The sequence below is a fragment of the Sorex fumeus genome, unplaced genomic scaffold (genome assembly GCF_029834395.1).
Source record: "Sorex fumeus unplaced genomic scaffold, SorFum_2.1 ptg000015l, whole genome shotgun sequence".
Lineage (NCBI taxonomy): Eukaryota > Metazoa > Chordata > Mammalia > Eulipotyphla > Soricidae > Sorex > Sorex fumeus.
The window spans coordinates 15,818,697-15,840,426 of NW_026606072.1; the positions used below are offsets into that span (position 1 = coordinate 15,818,697).

General features: G+C 41.6%; 1 protein-coding gene across 2 annotated transcripts in view; it reads right to left on the reverse strand.

Moving 5' to 3' along the window:
• The window catches only part of RAB3C (RAB3C, member RAS oncogene family), a 271,591-nt gene that overhangs the window by 236,409 nt on the left and 13,452 nt on the right, over positions 1 to 21,730 (reverse strand). For both annotated transcript variants that reach the window (XM_056112097.1, XM_056112096.1), the window contains exon 2: positions 8,814 to 9,041. In XM_056112097.1, the coding sequence (XP_055968072.1) occupies positions 8,814 to 9,041 (228 nt within the window). The remainder of the gene's footprint in view (positions 1 to 8,813; positions 9,042 to 21,730) is intronic.

Consider the following 21,730-nt stretch of genomic DNA (forward strand, 5'->3'; position numbering starts at 1 on the left):
TATGATATTTTTAAAAAAGAAATACAATTTTAGTTCCTATTTTGTAGTAAATATTAAATTATTAATAAGTATTTATTATAGCTCTTAGTAGCTAAGGGATAGTTAGTTTATTTTCTCTTCCTTCATAAATGAGTAAAGGGAGGCTCACATAATTTAGGGCATGAGGTCACATAGTTAGCGAAATCAGAGTTAGCATCTGAGTCCCAGACACTCAACTCTGAAGTCCCCGGCTCATAACACTGGGTCACTTGGCTTTTTTTTTATTAATTAATTAATTTTTTTTAATAGTGAGACATCATGAGATACAGTTGCAGACTTACACATTTTTGTGCTTGGGTTTCAATTATACAATGATCAAACACCCATCCCTCCACCAGTGCGCATTTCCTACCAACATGGATCCCAGTATCCCTTCCACCCCCCAGCCCCCATCCCACCCTGCCTCTGTGGCAGGGCATTTCCCTCTCTCTCCTTTTGAGTGCTGTGGTTTGCAAAAGAGGCACTGAGTGGCAATCATGTTTGGTCAATAGTCTACTTTCAGCATGCTTTCCCATCGTGGGCGGATCCTCCCAACACCCTTTATTTGGTGTTCCCTTCTCTTTCTGAGCTCCCTTTTCCCCTAACATGTGTGGTTGTCCTCCGGGTCATTGAGTAAAATTCCTGGTACTAATCTCTGCCATTCTTGGGTGTTAGTTTTCTATTTTGTTACTTTATGTTCCCCAGATGAATGTAATCTTTCTATGTCTATCCCTTTCTTTCTGAGTCATTTCGCTTAACATGATACTTTCCATGTAGTACCACTTGTATGTAAATTTAATGACTTCATCTTTTCTAACAGCTACATAGTACTCCATTGTGTAAATGTACCAAAGTTTCTTTAACCAGTCATCTGTTCTCGGGCACTCAGGTTTTTTCCAGATTCTGGTTATTGTAAAGAGTGCTGCAATAAACAGACAATTGCAGATGTCACTTCGGCTATACTTTTTTGCCTCTCTGGGATATATTCCCAGGAGTGGTATTGCTGGGTCAAATGGGAGCTCAATTTCTAGTTTTTTGAGAATCATCCATACTGTTTTCCAAAAGGGCTGAACCAGTCGACTTGGCTTTTGGTGGTACACACTCCACTTCCTGCAGGCTGATCCATTCTATCTGGCTTATAAATAGGCCAGAATGGAGTCTTTACCACCCTTTATATTTGTCAGTGCTGAGATGAGCAGCAGATGAAAATGCATGCAGATGCTGCTGCTTTCAGCTGTTTTATATAGTGAATGTTTCCATGCATCTTGGCATTCCACAGTATCAGCTTCCTCTCATGAGGGAAACTAAATCTTGCTTTTCTCAATCTCTCGGGAAAAGCAGATGCTCAGAAAAAAACATAGTGATGGTGGTAGGATGACAGCAAAAGCGATGGTCTTGGCAGCTGTCTCTGGCTCTACTGGTTCTCCTCAGGAGCTCGTCCAGGCAGAAAATGTTCATTCCTTCTCCACAGACTGGAGAATTTTACACCCTCCTGAAATTAATGGGCAGGAAGACTCACTAAATGAGCATCCCATGCAAATGACAGGAGGAAATATTCTCTAGTAGGTATAACATCCCATGTACTCACACAATCTCTCCTTTCCATGCATGTTGTCCATCAGTGGAAATGGGCATTCCAGAAGTATGCAAGAAGAAGCCACTGAATTAGTTTCAGTCATTCACACTGAGCATATTCTATATATTCTAAACAAAAAACAGATCATGTGCAACCAGCTCAAGCTGGTGTGTAGTAAGTTTCAAGGAAAACAACAAATTCCTCTCTGTTAACTATAAATTACTTCTTGGAACAGGTAACAAGAGAATTTGGAAAACTATCGAACTAAAAATAGTGTGTGTAGCATTGGGGGGGGGGGGGGTACAAATGCCGGGACTAGGCCCTCCCGTTGATCGTCGATTTGCTCGAGCGGGCCCAGTAACGTCTCCATTGGAGACTTTGTTGTTACTGTGTCTGGCATATCGAATACTCTCGGTAGCTTGCCGGGCTCTCCGAGAGGGGCGGAGGAATCGAACTCAGGTCGGCCATGTTGGCCGCGTGTAAGGCAAACGCCCTACCCGCTGTGCTATCGCTCCAGCCTGGGACTAAACTAAGCAAAATTTCATGAAGAACCCTGACAAACATTTCCTGTGATCCCATGCATGAGTTTTGGGTCTTTAAGGTTGGAATTTTGTTCCTCAAACCTTGAGCAAATTTCTTTGTCTTTCTGATTCTCTGTTTTCTCATCTCCAAATAGGGTTAGTAAAACTACTTTCCCTCCTGGGGCAGTTTCCAAAAATGTTTTTAATTGCATTTAAGTTTCAAATGCTACTTGACGGGGTCAACACTTGAATATATGCAGCTATTATCAGCAGGATCCTCAAATGAGAGGACCAGAAGATCCATTAGCTCTTCTCTAGACCCAGAGTCTTTGCATCCTGAGGCCCTCAACACACGGCACCTCTGGTGAGAGTAGCTGATATCACCAGCATTTGTCAGGGTGGAATTAGTGACAGAAGCCATCCCCTGGGACTTTCAGAATCTGTTTCCTGTCATTTATTTTCTGTCTTTGATGCTTCAGAAAGAAGGGACTGCCCTCTCCACCCACTCCCCTAATTAGCCAGTTCTTAGAAACAACATACAAGTATACCTGCAGAATCCCCTCACTTCTCAAATGCAGATGTGAGAAGTCTGCATTTGAACAGTCCTGAATTCCCCTAAAGTCCGGCTTCAGAGGACAAGGAACTGCCCCAGTATGCCCATGTGCTGAAATTATATTTCTCTAAATAAGTAATACAAAGACCATAATGAAGTGCCACAGAGAGGAGTTACATAACAGGTCTAGTGAAAAATGCCAATGCTTCTAGTAGCTGTTAAAATGCTTTACAGCTAAAAATCTTGCAGTCCAATTGTGGACCCAGAGAATCTTATGCAGCATCTGCAAAGAGCAAACCACTAAGCACAAAAGAGCAAAGTTTTCTCACAATGGCTTTTCTCTCCTGAAATACTACAGGAATAAGATGCTTGCTGACCCAGGTTAGCAAGCTGGACAACACCAGGGGTGAACTCTGAGCACAGAGCTGAGTAGGCGCTGAACACAGCCAAGTGTGGAGTGCCTTGCACTAACCCCCGCTCAAAAAAAATAAATGACAACAGCAATAACAAAGAAATGACTCCTTGGATTCTGGCTTCAGGTTTGATGTTTCTATGGATGGACCATAAGCAACTAGGTGTATTATCTACCTGTTCACAACACAGCACTTACCTGTATCTTCATGCAGGTGCAGTTATACTGATCAGCTAGCAAGAAAAATGAAATTTAGGCACTGCTCTTATAATAAGTATATGATAAGATCAAATACTTCACCTATATCTTGGTTTTCTGTCCTGGAAACAGTCTTGTTTGTGGACATTTTAAAAGTAATAGAGTGATCAGAGTCATACTAATACCTGTAAGAGTGTGTGCCCTTCAGGGAAGGAGCAACAGAAGTTCTGCAATGAGACTCTGGGCTTGCTAGGAAGAGAATTGGAGAGTGCAGAAAAATGGTAGATTATGAAAGATGAGAAAAGAAGAAAAATTTGACAAAGTTATATGCCAGAGGCTTTTGAATAAAGTTACAGAAATGGAGACGTATGAAGAGGACTCAGTGTAGAGGCAGCTTAAAGACATAGATTAGACTTTGGTTCAGAGAAGAGTATCTTCTGTTCAAAGAGATCTAGGAAGAAATTACTTCAATTGCCAAGAAAAAGAAGAGATTTCACTCTGTCCTGGCATCAGTAGGGAGTACTTCAAAAAATATCTTTCTAATTATGAAAATATTTAGCAATTCTCTCCCCAAATATAAGTGATTTGAAATATATATATATATATATATATATATGTTTTACATTTAAAGACAGATGTTTCTGTTCTCCTACAAAGCATTTCTGTCAAAAACTGATGCTGAGGAATTGCTAGGTTACAGATTGATTTATAGCAAAGTACTTATATCTTACCTGAATGACCACATCTCAGATACAAAGCAGGGAAGTGGAACTAAGTGCTCCAAGTTTAGCAGAAAGAACATGAAAATTATATTTAGTGATGTACAGTTAACTAATTTATTTAAAATTAATTTGTGGGGTTTTGGTGCCGCCAGCAGGCCAATCTGTACCTGTGAGGGGAGTGCATCAGTAGCCTGATGGCACCGTCAGACTTTCAGATACTCCAAAATTGTTCCTGTGCCTTTGGCCAGACCCCAAAAACTTGGGGCAAAGTTTAGCAAAAGTTAGATATGTGGGACACACACCCACAAACTACCTCCGGCTCAGCTATATAATTGGAGGCATGGCCTCTCTGGTTCCTAATTGAACTGCTTAACAACTATGATCCCAGAGACTCAGAAACAAATCTCGGAACCCAAAGACTATTGACAGAAGTGTGTCCTGTTGCTGCAGTAGGTTACTGGGGCTGGGCCACTCCTGGTGGGAATAGGTTTCGTGCCTTGGCCTGTTCCCCTTGGAAGCCTGGTGGCCGCCATCCTCCAGAGGCCAATGGACAGTCAGGTTTGGGCCTGCAGTGACGAGACACGTGGGGCCTCACCAGATGGGGGTGGAACCGGCCCTTTCCTCCCCATCCCAGGAGAACCCTACTCGCTACCCACAAACGGCCTCTCTGGCTCCTGATCAAGCTGCTTAACGGCCATGATCTCAGAGACTCAGATACAAATTTTGAAACCCAGCGGCTTCTGGCAGAAATGCATCAGGACCGCATACAAGGTGGTCGCCATCTCAGAGCTTATTGAAAAGCCAGGTATGAGCCAGCGGTGACGGGGCAACTGCAGTCTCATGGGAAGGGGGGCGGTACCGGCTCATCCTTCACACCCTACCAAGGTTACGAGTTGCCCCCCACAAGTGGCTCTCTGGCACAGCCATGGCTCCAGAGACAAAAGGACTTAGTCCAGAGCCCGACAGTTTGCGGCAGAAAAGTGAATGAACCATGTGTTAAACTATAGAGCCATGCCTGCCCAGGAGGGAAGGGGTGTTGCTCCCTTCCGCCTTCTTCCCCCTGGCATCAAGGTGGCCACTACCTCAGAGCTTATAGGAAAGCCAGGCATGAGCCAGCAATGACGGGGTAACTGCAGTCTCATGGGAAGGGGGGCAGTACTGGCTCATCCTTCATGCCCTACTGAGGTCATGAGTTGCCCCCCACAAGCGGCTCTCTGGCACAGCCATGACTCCAGAGGCAAAAGGACTTAATCCAGAGCGCGGCAGCTTGCGGCAGAAAAGTGAATGGACCATGCATTAAGCTACAGCGCCATGCCTCGCTGGGAGGGAAAGGGTGTTGCTCCCTTCCACCTTTCTCCCCCCCTCCCGCCCCCTGGCAGCAAGGTGGCCGCCGCCTCAGAGTTTATTGAAAAGACAGGTATGAGCCAGCAGTGACGGGGCAACTGTAGTCTCACGGGAAGGGGGACAGTACCAGCTCGTCCTTCACACACTACCGAGGTCACGAGTTGCCCCCCACAAATGGCTCTCCGGCATGGTCATGGCTCCTGAGGCAAAAGGACTTAGTCCAGAGCCCAGCAGCTTGTGGCAGAAAAGTGAATGGACCATGCGTTAAACTCCAGCGTCATGCCTCCCCAGGACAGAAAGGGTGTTACTCCCTTTTGCCCTTTTCCATCCCTGGCAGCAAGGTGGCCACCGCCTCAGAGCTTATAAGAAAGCCAGGTAAGAACCCCTGGTGACGGGGAAACTGCAGTCTCATGGGAAGGGGAGCTGTAACGGCTTGTCCTTCATGCTCTACTGAGATCACGAGTTGCTCCCCACAAGAGGTTCTCCAGCACAGCCATAACACCAGACGTACAGAAAACAATCTCATAATTATCTGGCTCTTTGCAGACATCCAAAATCATGTGGCTGAGATAGCGGCTGCATGACATTATATGATTCTCATAACCAGCTATAGAAAACAAGTTATTTCACAATGCCTTTTCAGAAATTCTGATTGTTGGGGGGGGGGGAAATTCTAAACAATAATGGTGCATCTTTTGTCGAAATAATGAATATAATCAATGTAGAGAAGAGTTAAGTGGAAATCATCTGCCTCACAGGCATTGGGAGGGGTGGGGGGTATATTGGGGTTCTTGGTGGTGAAAAATGAGTACTGCTGAAGGGAGAGGTGTTTGATCATTGTATGACTGAGACTTAAACCTGAAAGCTTAGTAACTTTTCCCACAGTGATTCGATAAATAAATACAAGAAAAAAAATAAACTATGAAAAAAATAAAAATTAAAATTAATTTCAATATTATTTTTATTTTTTTCATAGTTTATTTATTTTGAGAGCTTGTTTGGAGGTTCTAGCAGGGGAGCGCAGCTACTCGTATACCCTTGACCAAAGACCGGTCTGTCTCTATTCGGGTAAGGCCGTCCTCTTCAACCAAGCGCAAAGCTTCGGGAGGGACACACATGGAGTGTTGAGGGAGGAAGGGGACGCCCGCCTATCAAGCCAGATCAGCTGAATCAACCCTGGCAATCAATGGGGTGAGAGAAGTCGCAGCCAGATTGCACTCACATCCACATCCTGCTTGGATTGGGGTTGAGCATCCTCCACCCAGATCCTCCAAATTCCAGTAGGCAGGGGTTACACCCACCAACTGGCCCCCTGGCGCCGTGTAATCCCATCAACAGCCAAGACTCAGAGACTATAAAACCCAGCTCCCAGAAGCGTGCATTTGCGGCTGTGTGACATCTTATTATCTCATTCCTACTTTGGACAAATTGGCAAGCTACCAAATGTAACCTTCCCACACAGCAGAGTCTGGCAAACTCCCTGTGGCATACCCAATATGCCAAATACCAGTAACAATGATGGGTCTCATTCTCCTAACCCTGAAAGAGCACTTTTTTAAAAATCTCAGGGCTAGGACGCAGGAGACATTACTGGGGCCTGCTTGAGGCAATCGACAAACAACAGGATGGTCGTGATCGTCGTGGTCGTGAATTGTCATAGTGGTCCATTCTGTATCCTAACTGCCCTATCCTCTCACCACTTAAGGTAAGCTTCCAATAGTTGGGCCTAATTTTTAAGAGCCCTAATTAGAAGGTTCTAGTAACAATCTCTTGTAAGCAAGTTAAAAAGAATATCTGTTTATATCTCTGTGTATGGGCTGGAGCGATAGCACAGCGGGTAGGGCGTCTGCCTTGCACGCAGCCAACATGGCCGACCCGAGTTCGATTCCTCCGCCCCTCTCGGAGAGCCCGGCAAGCTACCGAGAGTATTCGATATGCCAGACACAGTAACAACAAAGTCTCCAATGGAGACGTTACTGGGCCCGCTCGAGCAAATCGATGATCAACGGGAGGGCCTTTACTTTACTTTAGCAAATCTCTGTGTATATACCAGTTAAATTATACTCCTAAGAATTCTAAGATAATAAAAGATCATTCAGTTAACAGTAACGTTTCGGTACATGACTCATATTTAAAGAGTTTGCACTTTGGGGGCTGGAGCAATAGCACAGCAGGTAGGGGGATTGCCTTGCATATGGCCAACCAGAGTTCGATTCCCAGCATCCCATAGCGTCCCCCTGAGCACCACCAGGAATAATTCCTGAGTGCAGAGCCAGAAATTGTAATTCCTGTACATCACTAGGTGTAATCCAAAATAATAAATAGTTTGCACTTTGGAACTTATCTTCCCTTCAGCTTTCCAGATTTCAAAAGGAGGTCTAAGATCAGTCCTACAGATCAGTTCTGGTACCAGAACCAAAAGAAAGATAGGGAAATTGTTTCCGAAGACAAATGATATATTTTGAAGAAGGCCTATTTAGCACCAATTAGTCTGAGAGGCAGTGGTACAAATGCACAGGAAAAGGGACTCACACTGACTATAAATGTTCTACTATTGTATCCTTATGTATATATGCATTATACTCATGCAATTATGCACATATTAATATTACTATTAACTGGATGATCATTTAGTATCTTAGAATTCTTATGGTATATAGTAGTATACCTACTACATAATTCTCTCTTACTGCAACCAATTTTGTCACTTCAGCTCAAATCTATAACCCATATTTTCCTTCTATGTCTCATTTAGGTTCCATTAAATTTATTTTGACAATTTGTTTCATAAGTGTATGATCTTCTTCAGCAGGATGGGGAAAGACAGAAAGTTAGCAAAAACATATTAGGGGATCTCCGTCTCAGGGGAAATCTTGTAAAACTAAATATGTAATTCCGTTTTTTTTTTGTTTGTTTGTTTTTACTGCATGGATATACACAATGCTTAGCACTGAAAACACAAAGTGTATGAAGTATAAATATATCATGTTCTGAATTACAGTGAGGTTTTATGAAAGCACTAAACCTAAGCTTTCTCTATATTTGGTTGTGTACCTTCCTGTTTTAAGTGTCCAGGACAGGAAGCTTCTTGCAATCTAAAAGGTCGGAGCCACTTTGCTTATTTTGCAGAATACGAGACTGGAAAGAAGAATTCATACACTTTTCAAGGTCATACAAAAAATCGAGTCACACTTCTTGAATGCTTCACCACCAAAACAATAGATACTGAGGTTTTCTTTCTTCTGAATACACTTCAGGGCCACCGCCTGACAATGAGAAACAATTCTGTTTCTATACCATAAAGAGGGGTCAATCTAATGTCTTTTAAACAGATGTTTTATAGCAAAGAACCTGAAAAATGGAGGCTTCAGACTCCATGGAGACTGTTCAAGGCAAAAAGCTTTTGTCTTACACACTTATGTGTGCCATGTCCTAGATGCGAGAATACTGTCAGTTCAAAGTGACTTACCCAAATCTGAAGCTTGATTCTCTTTTCATTTTTGAATACAGTTTTCACTTTGAAGTCAATCCCCACTGTGCTGACAAATGCAGATGTAAAGGAGTCATCTGCATAACGGAACAGGAAGGATGTTTTCCCCACGCTGCTATTGCCGATGATGAGCAGTTTGAACATGTAGTCAAAGTTCTGATCAGAGGAGTCTTTCTGGCCATACCTGGCATCTTGAGAAGAAGCCATCTGTGGTGGAAAACAAAAGAGGTGTGGATGAGTCTCCCATCTGATATAAAGCTAGCAGCACACTCATTATTGGCCTTGCCAGAAACAGATGTCAAACCACTCAGAAGGCAAGTTGAGTGTGCTCCCCGGTCCTCCTCTGATGCTGGTAACCATGGCAATAATTCCCTGCTGGAAGGCAGAACAGCAAATCGTGCAGTTCTTTCCAGCTGTGTTGGTGTTTGTCACTGTTCAGCATTCAGAACCAATCAAAGACACCAAAGGAGATGTCTAGAAGGGTAACATAAAAAGCAGAGACATGAAGAACTGTCTGGGGCATGGCAAGCACCAAAACTTTATGATCCTGGTGATAGACACCAGTGAGGCTGAACAGCAGGGCATCGCTTACTGAATTATTGGAATATTAGTCACTCTACTTTCCAAGAGGTATATCCAAGCATATCTCCATTTCATCTATTAACATCACATTAAATTAGCATCCAAAAATAAAATGCACTCTATCAAAGGAAAAATAACTATGGCAAATACTTCTGTTCCAGGAACTGTTCATTTATTTAATTGTCATAAAATCTTATGGTGTCAGTGCTGTTATTACTTTCAGATGAAAATGAGACCACTGAGGCCAGGGATATTAAATAACTTGCTCAAGTTAAATCAGGTGAAATGTAGTAGAAACCAGACATAATGGTGCCACGGCACATGCTTTTAACAAACATTTTATTTCCCAGTGATGACTTGGAAATAAGTACTTGTTTTCTAAAGGATAATGGGGAGAAAATTCAGGGTGAGATACTTCAATGAAGATCCCTATGGGCTTCAGACCTTGGCTCTGCCACTTACTAAATGTGCCTCTGGATTTGTAATTTTGTTTTTAAAATTCTAGTAGTATTCATGGAGCTCTGGACCTACTCCTGGTGATACTAGTGAGGTTCTGATGATCACTCATTCAGAACCACAAAGACCGTGCTGGTGTGTATTCATTTTTTGGAGCAAGTATCAGGAACATCCCAGAAATGCTCAGGGGCCAATGTGGGTGCACCCAATAGTGCCTGGGTGGCCATGTGGTGCTGGGATCAAACTCAGGACATCAAACATGCTTGGGTTGTAATCCACCACCTGAGCTATCTCTCTCTTCCTGGATTTGTTATTTTAAGTGGGTATTCCTCAGTTTCTTTTTTCTTTTTGGGTCACACCCGGTGACACACAGGGGTTACTCCTGGCTCTGCATTCAGGAATTACTCCTCGCAGTGATCAGGGATGCTGGTGATCAAACCCTGGTCAGCCGCGTGGAAGGGAAATGCCCTACCCACTGTACTATCTCTCCAGCCCCTCTTCAGTTTCTTGTGTTAAATTAAATAGGGAAAGTGTTATCTAACTTGTATCACTTGTCGAACTAAAAGATAATATTTATGTGAAGCATATATATAAAGTTTTAATCATAAAATGGAGAATAATATCTATATCAATTATATGCGCTTTAGAAGGTTTCTTGTTTTGGGGGGGACCACACTCAGCAGTGCTCAGGGATCATTCCTGGAATACTTAGAGGAGTATATGTGAATAGTATCATTTCATTTCTGATTATCGTCTCTGATGCTTTGAATTTATCTGCAATCGCTATGCTGTCCAATACAACAGCTGCTAATCACATATGCCTTTTTATATAAAATTTAATTAGAAGTTAAATAAAATTTAAAAGTCAGCTTCTCAGTCATACTAGCTACATTCAAATTCAAAATATCCCGATATGCCCATTGGCTTTGAACTGGACAGCACAGGTAGTGATCACTGATGTAGTTATGGAACATTCTGTTTGACAATGTAAAACCAGGTAGTCTTTTTCTTTTTCTATAAAATGTGCTTAATTATCATATGGAGAGGTGGAAAAGTCCCAGTTGATGGTGGAATGCTAGAAATATAAGAGGGCTCAGCCTCATTTACTAATTGTATTCCTGAAGCAAGGTGTAAGATGTGTATGTGTGTGTGTGTGTGTGTGTGTGTGTGTGTGTGTGTGTGTGTGTGAGCAGTGTGTTTCCAGAAAACCGATGGGAGGGTAGAAAAGGAGGATAAGAGGCAATATATTCCCCATCTGAAATATTTATGATAAAGAAATGCAATTACATGAATAAAACAACTATATTACAAAATTTTAGGCATATGACACTTTCCTATAATATGCATAAGACTTCTTATTCCCTCCCCTCACCACTCATCTTCCCCTTTACCCTTCTCTTCCTCCCCTTTCATATCTTCCCTCTACTCTCCTTCATTCCTCTCCCCTTACCTCTCGACTCTCTTCCCCTCCTTTCTATATTTTTAGGTCATATCCAGCTTTGGGTTATGGGCTAAAAAAATATCTCCCATCCTGAGCACTCTCCTTATAAGCCCACATAACCACTGTGATGTCTTTAGTAATTGTGCCAACTTTGTAATAAGTTCTTGCCTGGACACAAAATGGGACCACTGAGACAGGCCCATATCACTTTCCTTACTGGTCCAGGAGACTATACACTAAGGAAAAGCTATCCTAACACAAGCATCCAGCCAATGACAGAAACAGAATTAAAGTTCTTGACTTAAAGTTTGAACAATGAGTTGCTCTGATGACTTCTGATATTTGGCACATCCATTTTTACATAATCTTCTACCATTAATCATTCACTCTTAATGAGCTAGCTTCAACTAGGCCAGCAAACCTGGTTGGTTTTTTTTTTACTGTTTTGACTATTGTGTGGCGCCACTCCTGCATCTGTGCTCAACTCTGTGATTCTCAGTCCAGCAATGTGTGTGGGCATCACCGAGGCCACTTCCAGTGGTGCTGAGGGGCTCATGCTGGGCTTAGGCTCATGCTGTGCCAGAACCTTTCACACACAATGCTTGAATTGGTGGAGTACATGAGCCACATTCCTGGCTCCTTTTCACCAATTTTTTATGAACTCTCTGAGATCCTAGATTCTAGATTCAGAATGTTCAGTGTAGCTAGTTATGAAATAGATATTGTTTCTTAAGTCTGTTCACTTAGCCTAATAGCCTGCCAACCAAGTTGATATTCTGAGTGCTGTGGATATCCAAATTGTTTCAAAGTAAAATGTGATTAAAAACAACACATCTATCTATCCCTTGTATTATTCCAAAATTGGACTGGAGCGATAGCACAGCGGGTAGGGCATTTGCCTTGCAAGCGGCCAACCTGGCCGATCCGAGTTCAATTCCTCCGCCCCTCTCGGAGAGCCTGGCAAGCTACTGAGAGTATCTTGCCGGCACGGCAAAGCCTGGCAAGCTACCCGTGACATATTCGATGTGCCAAACACAGTAACACCAAGTCTCACAATGGAGACGTTACTAGGCTTGCTCAAGCAAATCGATGAACAATGGGAGGACAGTGCTACAGTGCGAGTGATGCCACAACCTAAATAAATAAAGACGGTCCTGTGATCATTACAGTCTTCCCGTTATTCATTGATTACAAAGGCACTGATAGAAGCAAAGAGGTGCTTAAGATGAGGGAACACAGGCCAGAGAGACAGTACAGAGGTTAAAGCGTTGCCTTGCACATGGCCTGTCCCAGTACCACATTGTTCCCTGAGCACAGCTGGGAGTATCTCCAAACACCTCAAAGTGTTCCCCCCCCTGCAGAGAAAGAAAAACATGAAGTAAGACAAACATAGGAGATGTGTGCTCACAGATCCCTTAAAGCAGCATTTCTTAAACTTTTGCTGGCTCTGGCCTCTTCCAACCTTGTGTCCTCCCTGTGCCCCCACTGCACCTGTCCTAGCTGTTGGAGTTCATACTGTGGCTCCCCATTCATGTCATTTTTACCTGTGAACCCTCTAACATAGTCACATGGACCTGGTTGAGAAACACTGGTCTAAAATATTAATTAAAGAATCTTCCACCTTGCAATTCTTAAAGCTGTTTTTGCACTATTTTATGATTTATATTCCCAATAAGATTCACAGAGAGCCAAAAGATGCATACCAAAAAGGCATATTTTCATTATTAAACTCAGAATAATGAAATAAATCAGAAGATAGTTGTGAAATATGGTTATAATGAAATATTTCAGAAGATGGAGAGATTGTTGTAATATTTCGGAGGACAGAAATGAAGCAAACTGACAACATATAAATGCCACAGAGACTATAAAGAACTGCTATTTAAATTTACTAATATTTTTAATTACAAAGACAGGCGAACATTTTCAAGAGAAAATATTGCTGAAACTTAAAAACATTAGTAAACATGAAATAATATCTCAGGGGAAAATCAGCTTTCATTTTATATATACATATGTTATTAAATATATATATAACTCTTTGAATTACATTATTTTTGAGTGAATTTTTTAACAGAATCATAGTGCAGGAAGGATATTTTGGAAAGTTTAACTTTCTATTTATCCCTAGAGTTCCTCTTACCAGCAACTTAGCATCTCAGGATAGTATTCTAACCTAAATGACAAAAATTCTAGGGAGCTATTTCATTGCTGAGCTAACACAACTATATATTTATTTCTTGGATCTGAGTTAAAATATACCTCACTATACTCTGCCCCTATGATCCAGATTTGGCCTTATGAATCAAGAAGGAGCTAATTCCTATTCCATGGAAGAATTTCAGGTATATGAAGGACCATTCACAACTCTATAAGCTTTTTGTTATCTTGATTGGATGATCCCAACTTCTGTAGTTTCCAGGACATGCACGAAAATATCCCACCCATCCTGTGAAGTTAAAATTGACACCTTTTCAGATGTCAAAATTTAGGCTAGCACAGTTGGCCATGATATTACAAATATTTTTATAGATAGTAAAGAATAAAATAAAGACTTTCATATATTATTTTGTTGTTGTTGCTTTGGAGCCTTGCTCAGTGGTGCTCGGGGATTACTTCTGAACTCATCAGTCCACAGAGTGCTCAGTGGACCATCTAGGGTATTATGGATTGAACCTGGGTCATCCTCATGTAAGACAAGCAACTTGCCCCTTGTACTGTCTCTCTAGCCCCTAAAATAAAGACCTTTAAAGTAAGTCTTCCCTATTCCAATCCTATATTTGGGCATCAAATATTTCTTTCAAATATAAGTAGCAGCCTTAATATGCACACTATTAAATTTTCCTTTTGTTTGTTTTGATTTATAATTTTATTCTGATATGATCATTTTATTCTGTTTTCTCACCAAAATGATTAGCTATTCCAAAAATGGTAGAAAAAATTTCACGTCAATGGCCTCAACTGAATAATCATAAGCACAAGAGCAAATGAATGAATAAGACAAACTCAAATCTAATGCAGAATATAGTAAGAAAACACAACTGAGACCCTAAGATAAGTACAAATTCAAAATAAAAGGCAAAAACCAGTCCTTTGTACAATTGAAGATAAAGTTGGCAAAACCCTCCATGACATTGAAGCTAATGGTATCTTCAAAGATGCCACGCCACTGGCCGAGCAAGTGAAAACAGAGATAGATAAATGGGACTATCTTAAACTAAGAAGCTTCTGCACCTCCAAAGAAACAGTGACCAAAATACAAAGACAGTCTACAGAATGGGAAAGGATATTCACCGAATACACATCTGACAAGGGGTTGATATCCAGGATATACAAAATACTGGTTAAACTCCACAAGAAGAAAACATCCAACCCCATCCAAAAATGGGGCAATGAAATAAACAGAAACTTTCTCAAAGAAGAAATCCGAATGGCAAAAAAGCACATGAGAAAATGCTCTACATCATTAATCATCAGGGAGATGCAGATCAAAACCACAATGAGATACCATCTCACACCTCAGAGACTGGCCCACATTCAAAAGAACAAAAGCAACCGATGCTGGATGTGGTGTGGATGTGGCGAGAAAGGGACACACTCCTTCACTGTTGGTAGGAATGTCGACTAATTCAGCCCTTCTGGAAAACAGTATGGACGATTCTCAAAAAATTAGAAATTGAGCTCCCATTTGACCCAGCAATACCACTCCTGGGAATATATCCCAGAGAGGCAAAAATGTATAGTCGAAGTGACATCTGCACTTGTTTGTTCATTGCAGCACTCTTTACAATAGCCAGAAACTGGAAGAAACCTGAATGCCCAAGAACAGATGACTGGTTAAAGAAACTTTGGTACATCTACACAATGGAGTACTATGTAGCTCTTAGAAAAGATGAAGTCATGAAATTTACATACAAGTGGTACAATATGGAAAGTATCATGCTAAGCGAAATGAGTCAGAAAGAGAGGGATAGACATAGAAAGATTGCATTCATCTGGGGGATATAAAGTAACAAAGTATGAGATTAATACCCAAGAATAGCTGAGATCAGCGCCAGGACGATTACTCCATAACTTAGAGGCCGGCGGGCATCCTAGAGGAAAGGGCAGCTCAGATAGAGAAGGGAGCACCAAATAAAGGATGTTTGGAGGATCCTCCCAGGAGGGGAGATGCATGTCGAAAGTAGACTATGGACTGAACATGTTTGCCACTCAATGCCTCTTTTGCAGACCACAACACCCAAAAGGAGAGAGAGAACACAGGGGATTGCCCTGCCACAGAGACAGGGGGGATGGGGGGATGGGGGTGGGAGGGATATTCTCCATGGTGGTGGAAAATGGACACTGGTGGAGGGATGGGTATCTGATCATTGTATAATTGAAACCAAAGCACAAAAAATTGTAAATCTACAACTGTAAAAAAAAATAAAATAAAATAAAGGGAAAAAAAAACCAGTCCTTTGTACAATAGTAATCCGCTTCTCCAAAAGGCAGATATATCCAAACTTAAATCAGATAAAAACAAATAGCAGGAGACAATTATTTTATAAAGACAATGGATAAATTCATCAGAATTAACACTGATTAATGCACCAAATGAAAGAGCATCAAAATATAAAGCAATCATTAAGCAACCTAAAAAATGACATCAACAGCAACACAATAGAAGCAGATTTCAACTTTCCATTCTCACCAATGGATACAAAATCAATGAAGAAACAACCACCTAAATGAAGGATTAGACTACCTTGCTTAAAAGATATTTACACAGTACACACTACACCTTCCACTGCCCTCCTCCCCCCCTGCAAAAAAAAAAAGTCAAGTATACATCCTCTCCAGGTACATGTGAAAATTCCCAAAAATATACCATTGGGGCACAAAACAAGGGCCAACGGATACGTGAAAATTGAAATCATATCAAATATGTTTTCTGAATATAATGGTGTAAAACTTGAAATTCACAGTCAAGAAAATGGGGAAACTTCAAACATATGAAGACCAAGCAATAGGCTTGAAAAGTTTCTGGTTTAATCAAAGGAAAAATACTTAAAAGCAAATGAAAATAAAGAAAAAAACTATCAGGACCTAATGGCTGCATCAAAAACAATACTAAAAGAGAAATGAAGAGCAATACATGCATAATCATGTGCTAAGAAAAAAAATCTCAAATAAATAATCTAACTTCATATCTAATGTTATTTAAGAAAGAAGAAAATATAATGCAAAAAATAGCAGAAAAGGGAAATAATACAAATCACTGTATCACTGTCATCCTGTTATTCATTGATTTCCTCAAGCAGGTACCAATAAAGTCTCCATTTCGTCCTAGCCCTGAGATTTTAGCAAGTGCCACACTGGAGGCTCTTTCAGGATCAGAGGAATGAGACCCAACATTGCTACTGGGTTTTGGCATATAGATTACACCACGGAGAGCTTGCCAGACTCTGCCGTATGGGCAGGATACTCTCTGCCAGGTTCTCAAAGAACAAGAATTAGAAAATAAGAGGTCCTCAGGGAGCTTGGTTTTATAGTAACTGGGTCTTGGCTGTTTATGGGATTACCTGGCGCTGGGGGCAGTTGGTGGGTGTAATGCCTAGCTACTGGAAGATGGGGGGTCTGGGTGGAGGAGGCTCAGTCCGATCTGAGCAGGCTTGGAGATCTCAGCCCCGGGTCCTGCATACCTGGGTTCCTCTGCCAGTTCCTTCATGCATGAGGCTCGTTCGAGCGTGTGGAGAGAGGTATTAAGCATGGCTGTGGCTGGGTTGCAGAGGGGTTTGCATAGTCTCCTGCCCCTGCGCCTGGCTGTCCCCACTGGGACCCCTTGAAGGGGGGCTGGTTGAGTTCCCCTCCCCACCCCAGAGCAGAGCCCCGGCAGCTGAAGACCTCTGAAACCCAGCCACAGCCAAGCTTAAGACCTCTCTCCACATGTTCGGACAAGCCTCACGCATGAAGGAACCGCTAGAGGAACCCAGATGTGTGGGACCCAGGGCTGAGATCTCCAAGCCTGCTCGGATCGGGACTGGGCCTCCTCCATGCAGATCCTTCATCTTCCAGTAGCTAGGCATTACACCCACCAATACAAACTAAAGAGTAAAAAATTAGTTAGAAATCAAAAGGCCAATAAACCCAAAAGCAAGTTCTTCAAAAATGTAAATAAAATTGGCAAAAGTTTATCAAGGCTCACTAAGGGGAAAAAAAGAGAGAAAGGAACCTCTATAGATTCATAAATGAAAGAGAAGAGGTTATAACAGATAGCACAGAAACTCAAACGATCATGAAACTATTATGAATATCTGTAGCCAAAAAATTAAAAAAATTAGAATAGACAAATTCTTAGAATCATACAACTGTCTAAGACTTATTCAGGTAGAAATTGAAGACCTACACTGACTAATTACAAACAAAAAATTAAAACACATAACAGTTTTACTTTGATGATACCACTTTTATTCCTATTTTACAGTGTATTGTTTCTAGAATATTTAATGTAGTTTTGAGGGTGTTTACATATTTTATGTCATCTGAAATAGTATAGCATGGAACAATAAGCATTGATTAAATTACTTGCTGGGTTGGGTATTTCTGTACACAGGGCCCTCAGGATCTGTGTGCGGAAGATGTATCTGTGATCTATCTGGAGAGCCTGGAGGGGGAGTTGGTGATGTGGTCAGCAGAGATATATTCTGTTCTGTGACACTGCCTATCACCCAGTCACTTCATTTTGGGACCATAGCCACTCCTGGCACCATGCTTGGGGATCACTACTGTTGGGGCTAGAGGACCATATAGGGTAGTGGGATAGAACCCAGATCAGCGGGGTGCAAGACAAGTGGCCCTGCCCACTGTACCATCTCTCTGCTCTCCCCTCCCCAAGTCACTTCTAATTTCCAGTTTTAGTCACTTCCAGTTTTAATAAAATCAAATATTTGTAATATTCATGTATTCTTTATAGATGCCACTTTAAAAATAGAAAAGTCAAAAAATGTAAAGAAAGGCTTGAGAGATAGTACAGCAGGTGGGGTGCTTGTCTTGCAAGCTCTGCTAGGAGCAATACTTGAATGAGTACATCACCAGGAGTAAGTCTTGAGCACTGCTGAGCATGGCCCCAAATTCAAATCAAACCAAACCCAACATCCATATGGGTGTTAGATCAGGAGTGTCATGTTGAAGCTTCTCTGGAAGAGACCAGGAAATGTGACAATTCAGCTGAGATGCCGGATGTAGAAGACGTCCTCTTCTTGCAAGAGTGACAGCAGATCTCAGCATAATATCGACTGCAGAGAGGAGCCTGTGTGCTAGAACGCCTAGCCTCCCCCAGACAGTCTGACTTCTGGGAAATGTGTTCATTATCTTTGCTCTGAGAAGAAAATCTGAGGGTGAAGTTAACGTGTGTGTGAGCCCCTTGTTGGACTCTAAGGAGACTCAACAGAGTAAGGAGCAATCACGCATTCTTAGAGCATCGTCACTGCGCTCTGCTTAGCTCCATGGAAGGTGGCCTCGACTTTCCCCAACAGTCATTTACTTAAAATAACACACAGCTGCACTTGACTTCTCCTCACACTATTAGAAACTCCCTCCTGGCAGCTCTAGGAAGCTGGGCCCAAACTGAAGTCATACAATGAGGAATATCTGTTGAAAGATGATCTCTTCCTGAGAGGGGGGAAAAAGGTGGAAAAGAATAAAAGCTAAACCCAGCAATATAAAGTATAAGAAAAAAACAGCTCTTTAAAGACCGAAAATATGGAGGCAGAGCAATAATACGGTAGGTAGGGAGCTTGCTTTGCATCCAGCCTACCTGGACTTGATCCCCAGCTCTCCATGAGTCCCCTGAGCCCTCTGGGAGTGATCCCTGAGCACTGCTGGGTGTGGCTTCAAAACCAAAGCAAAGCAAAGCAAAACACAAAAATAATCTTAAAATTCCCACTGCGGGGAGAAACTAAACTTCAATACTAATGTGTTTCCCAAGGCATTTATTAAACACTTTTACATTCCTTATGGGCTGGAGCAATAGCACAGCGGGTAGGGCATTTTTCTTGCACGCGGCCGACCCAGCAAGCTACCGAGAGTATCTTGCCTGCACAGCAAAGCCTGGCAAGCTACGTGTGACATATCTGATATGCCAAACACAGTAACAAGTGTCACAATGGAGACGTTACTGGGCCCGCTCAAGCAAATTGATGAACAATGGAAAGACAGTGACAGTGACACATGTTACTGTGTTTGGCATATCGAATACGTCACGGGCAGCTTGCCAGGCTTTGCAGTGCAGATGAGATACTCTTGGTAGCTTGCTAGGCTCTTCGTAAGGGGCGGAGGAATCGAAGGCAGAGGAATTGAACTCGGGTCAGCCCGGTTGGAATAATATACACTACAAAATTTAATTGGAAGCCCCTCAAGTAATTCTCAGGAGGGCCAGTCAGGGAACCCCATCAGTGATTCTTCACCACGTGGGCACATGGTTCAATGCAAGGGCCTGAGCATGAAATGCTACTTGGCCTTGCAATGCAAGGGGTATCCCGGCTACTCAGGTGTAGAAACCTCCAGAACTGCACCCCAAGATACCCTCGATGGTGGATTGTGGGATTCAAGATAGTCATGCATCCGAGCTACTGTAATATCCCCTAGCACTTAAATATTTTTAATATTAAATTCTTTCTAAATATTCAAGTTTTAGGGCTGTAGTGATAGTATAGCAGGTAGGGCACTTTCCTTGCATGTGGTTGACCTGGATTCGATCCCAAGTGTCCTATCTTCCCTTGAGTGCCCCCAGGAGTAATTCCCGAGTGCAGAGCTAGGAGTTAGCCCTGAGCATTGCTAGTTGTGGCCCCCATGCCAACACAAAAATCAAATAAATTAAATAAGTTTACAAACTCTTGAAAAATACATCCAGAAAGGTTATAATGATTTCTTTGGAACCTTCACCTATTTCTTCTCTTATTCCAGTCATTTTGGTGAGTTAGGTGTAAAGGCAAACACATACTTAACAAAGGAAATATTTACACAATTCATGAAGAACCGAGAAGGTGAGCCATCTAAATATATATTTCCAGGCTCTGCATTTCTAAAACAAAGAATGACTTACAAAGTTACTCAGTCAAAATCATCCCTGGGACAAGGATGATACTCAGGTGTAGAGCATATGCCTTACAGGGGTGAGGCCCTGAGGCCAATTCCCAGCAACACACACACATACACACACACACACATACACACATGCATGTGTGCGTGCACACACAATCATCTGCACTTTTCATTCAAATGCTGCTTGCATTATACTATAAAGAACAAACCTGCCCATACATAGTTATAAAAGAGCATTCACATCCACAAGTGTGCTGGGTGTCTTTCACTCCTTCTCAAAAATCTCCCCACTCAAACAGGTGTTTTGTGAATCAAACATTCAAAATTAGAATACTTCTTTTGTTGTTGACATCAGGATAAGTGGCACACAAGAGTCAGCTGTTGTCAACTGGTACTTAATTCATTCTTTTTTGCAAGCTCTTTAAGGCTATGCCACATACAACCATCAGAATAGAAATTATTCATCAAAGTCGCCATAGAAGTTTCTCCAACTGATGAACCCAGGCATGCATATGAGCCACTAGATGATAACAAAATAATATCTATTTACCTTTAATGAGCTAAGTTTTAGTTAAACTAAAAGCAGACAGACACAGGAAGAGAGGCTCATTATTTCACATTTCAAGCTTATTGTTTGATCTGGATTCCTGGCCATAAAAGCTGAGGGTGCTAAGTTAGCAGGGTTCCACTTTTTTCTCAGTTCGGAGGCAAGTGGGTAAAGAAAAGTCAGGCTTGCTAAACCTCAATTCCTAATATTTGACCCCATCTAATCAAATTCTCTTTTTTTACAACTAGTCACTAAATAATTGGAATTTAGAACATGCTCTCATTTTTTAGTAGATAAGAAAATAGTTCATGATTCAAATAAAACATGATATTGAAAAAATGATGGTGTTTATTGGAAAAGGCATGTCGTTTCTAAAGGGATGAAGCTGTTAATTAATATATTTGTTAGCTAAAGAAAATATTTGCTAACTATTTTATTTTCACTATTTATGTACATTATTATATATTTTTAAATGTCATCAAATCCATAAATTTATTTTTAAAGTTCAAAGAAAAAAAAGGGCATCCAGAAACAATGATCAACAGAAACATGAGATGGTAGAAATTAAAATGTAAACAAATATTTCCCCAAGAAGTATACAAATAATTAGAGTATTAATATCTTTATGTTTATTACCACCTTGTCTACAAGAAGTTCACTGTAATTTCTTGGCTCTGCATAATACTGTAAATGAGTCCAATTAAGTTCTACCAATACCCTATTATCTCATCCCTAGAGAGTATATCTATCTTCACTTGGCAACCTCCTGTGCTTCTAACGTAAAAG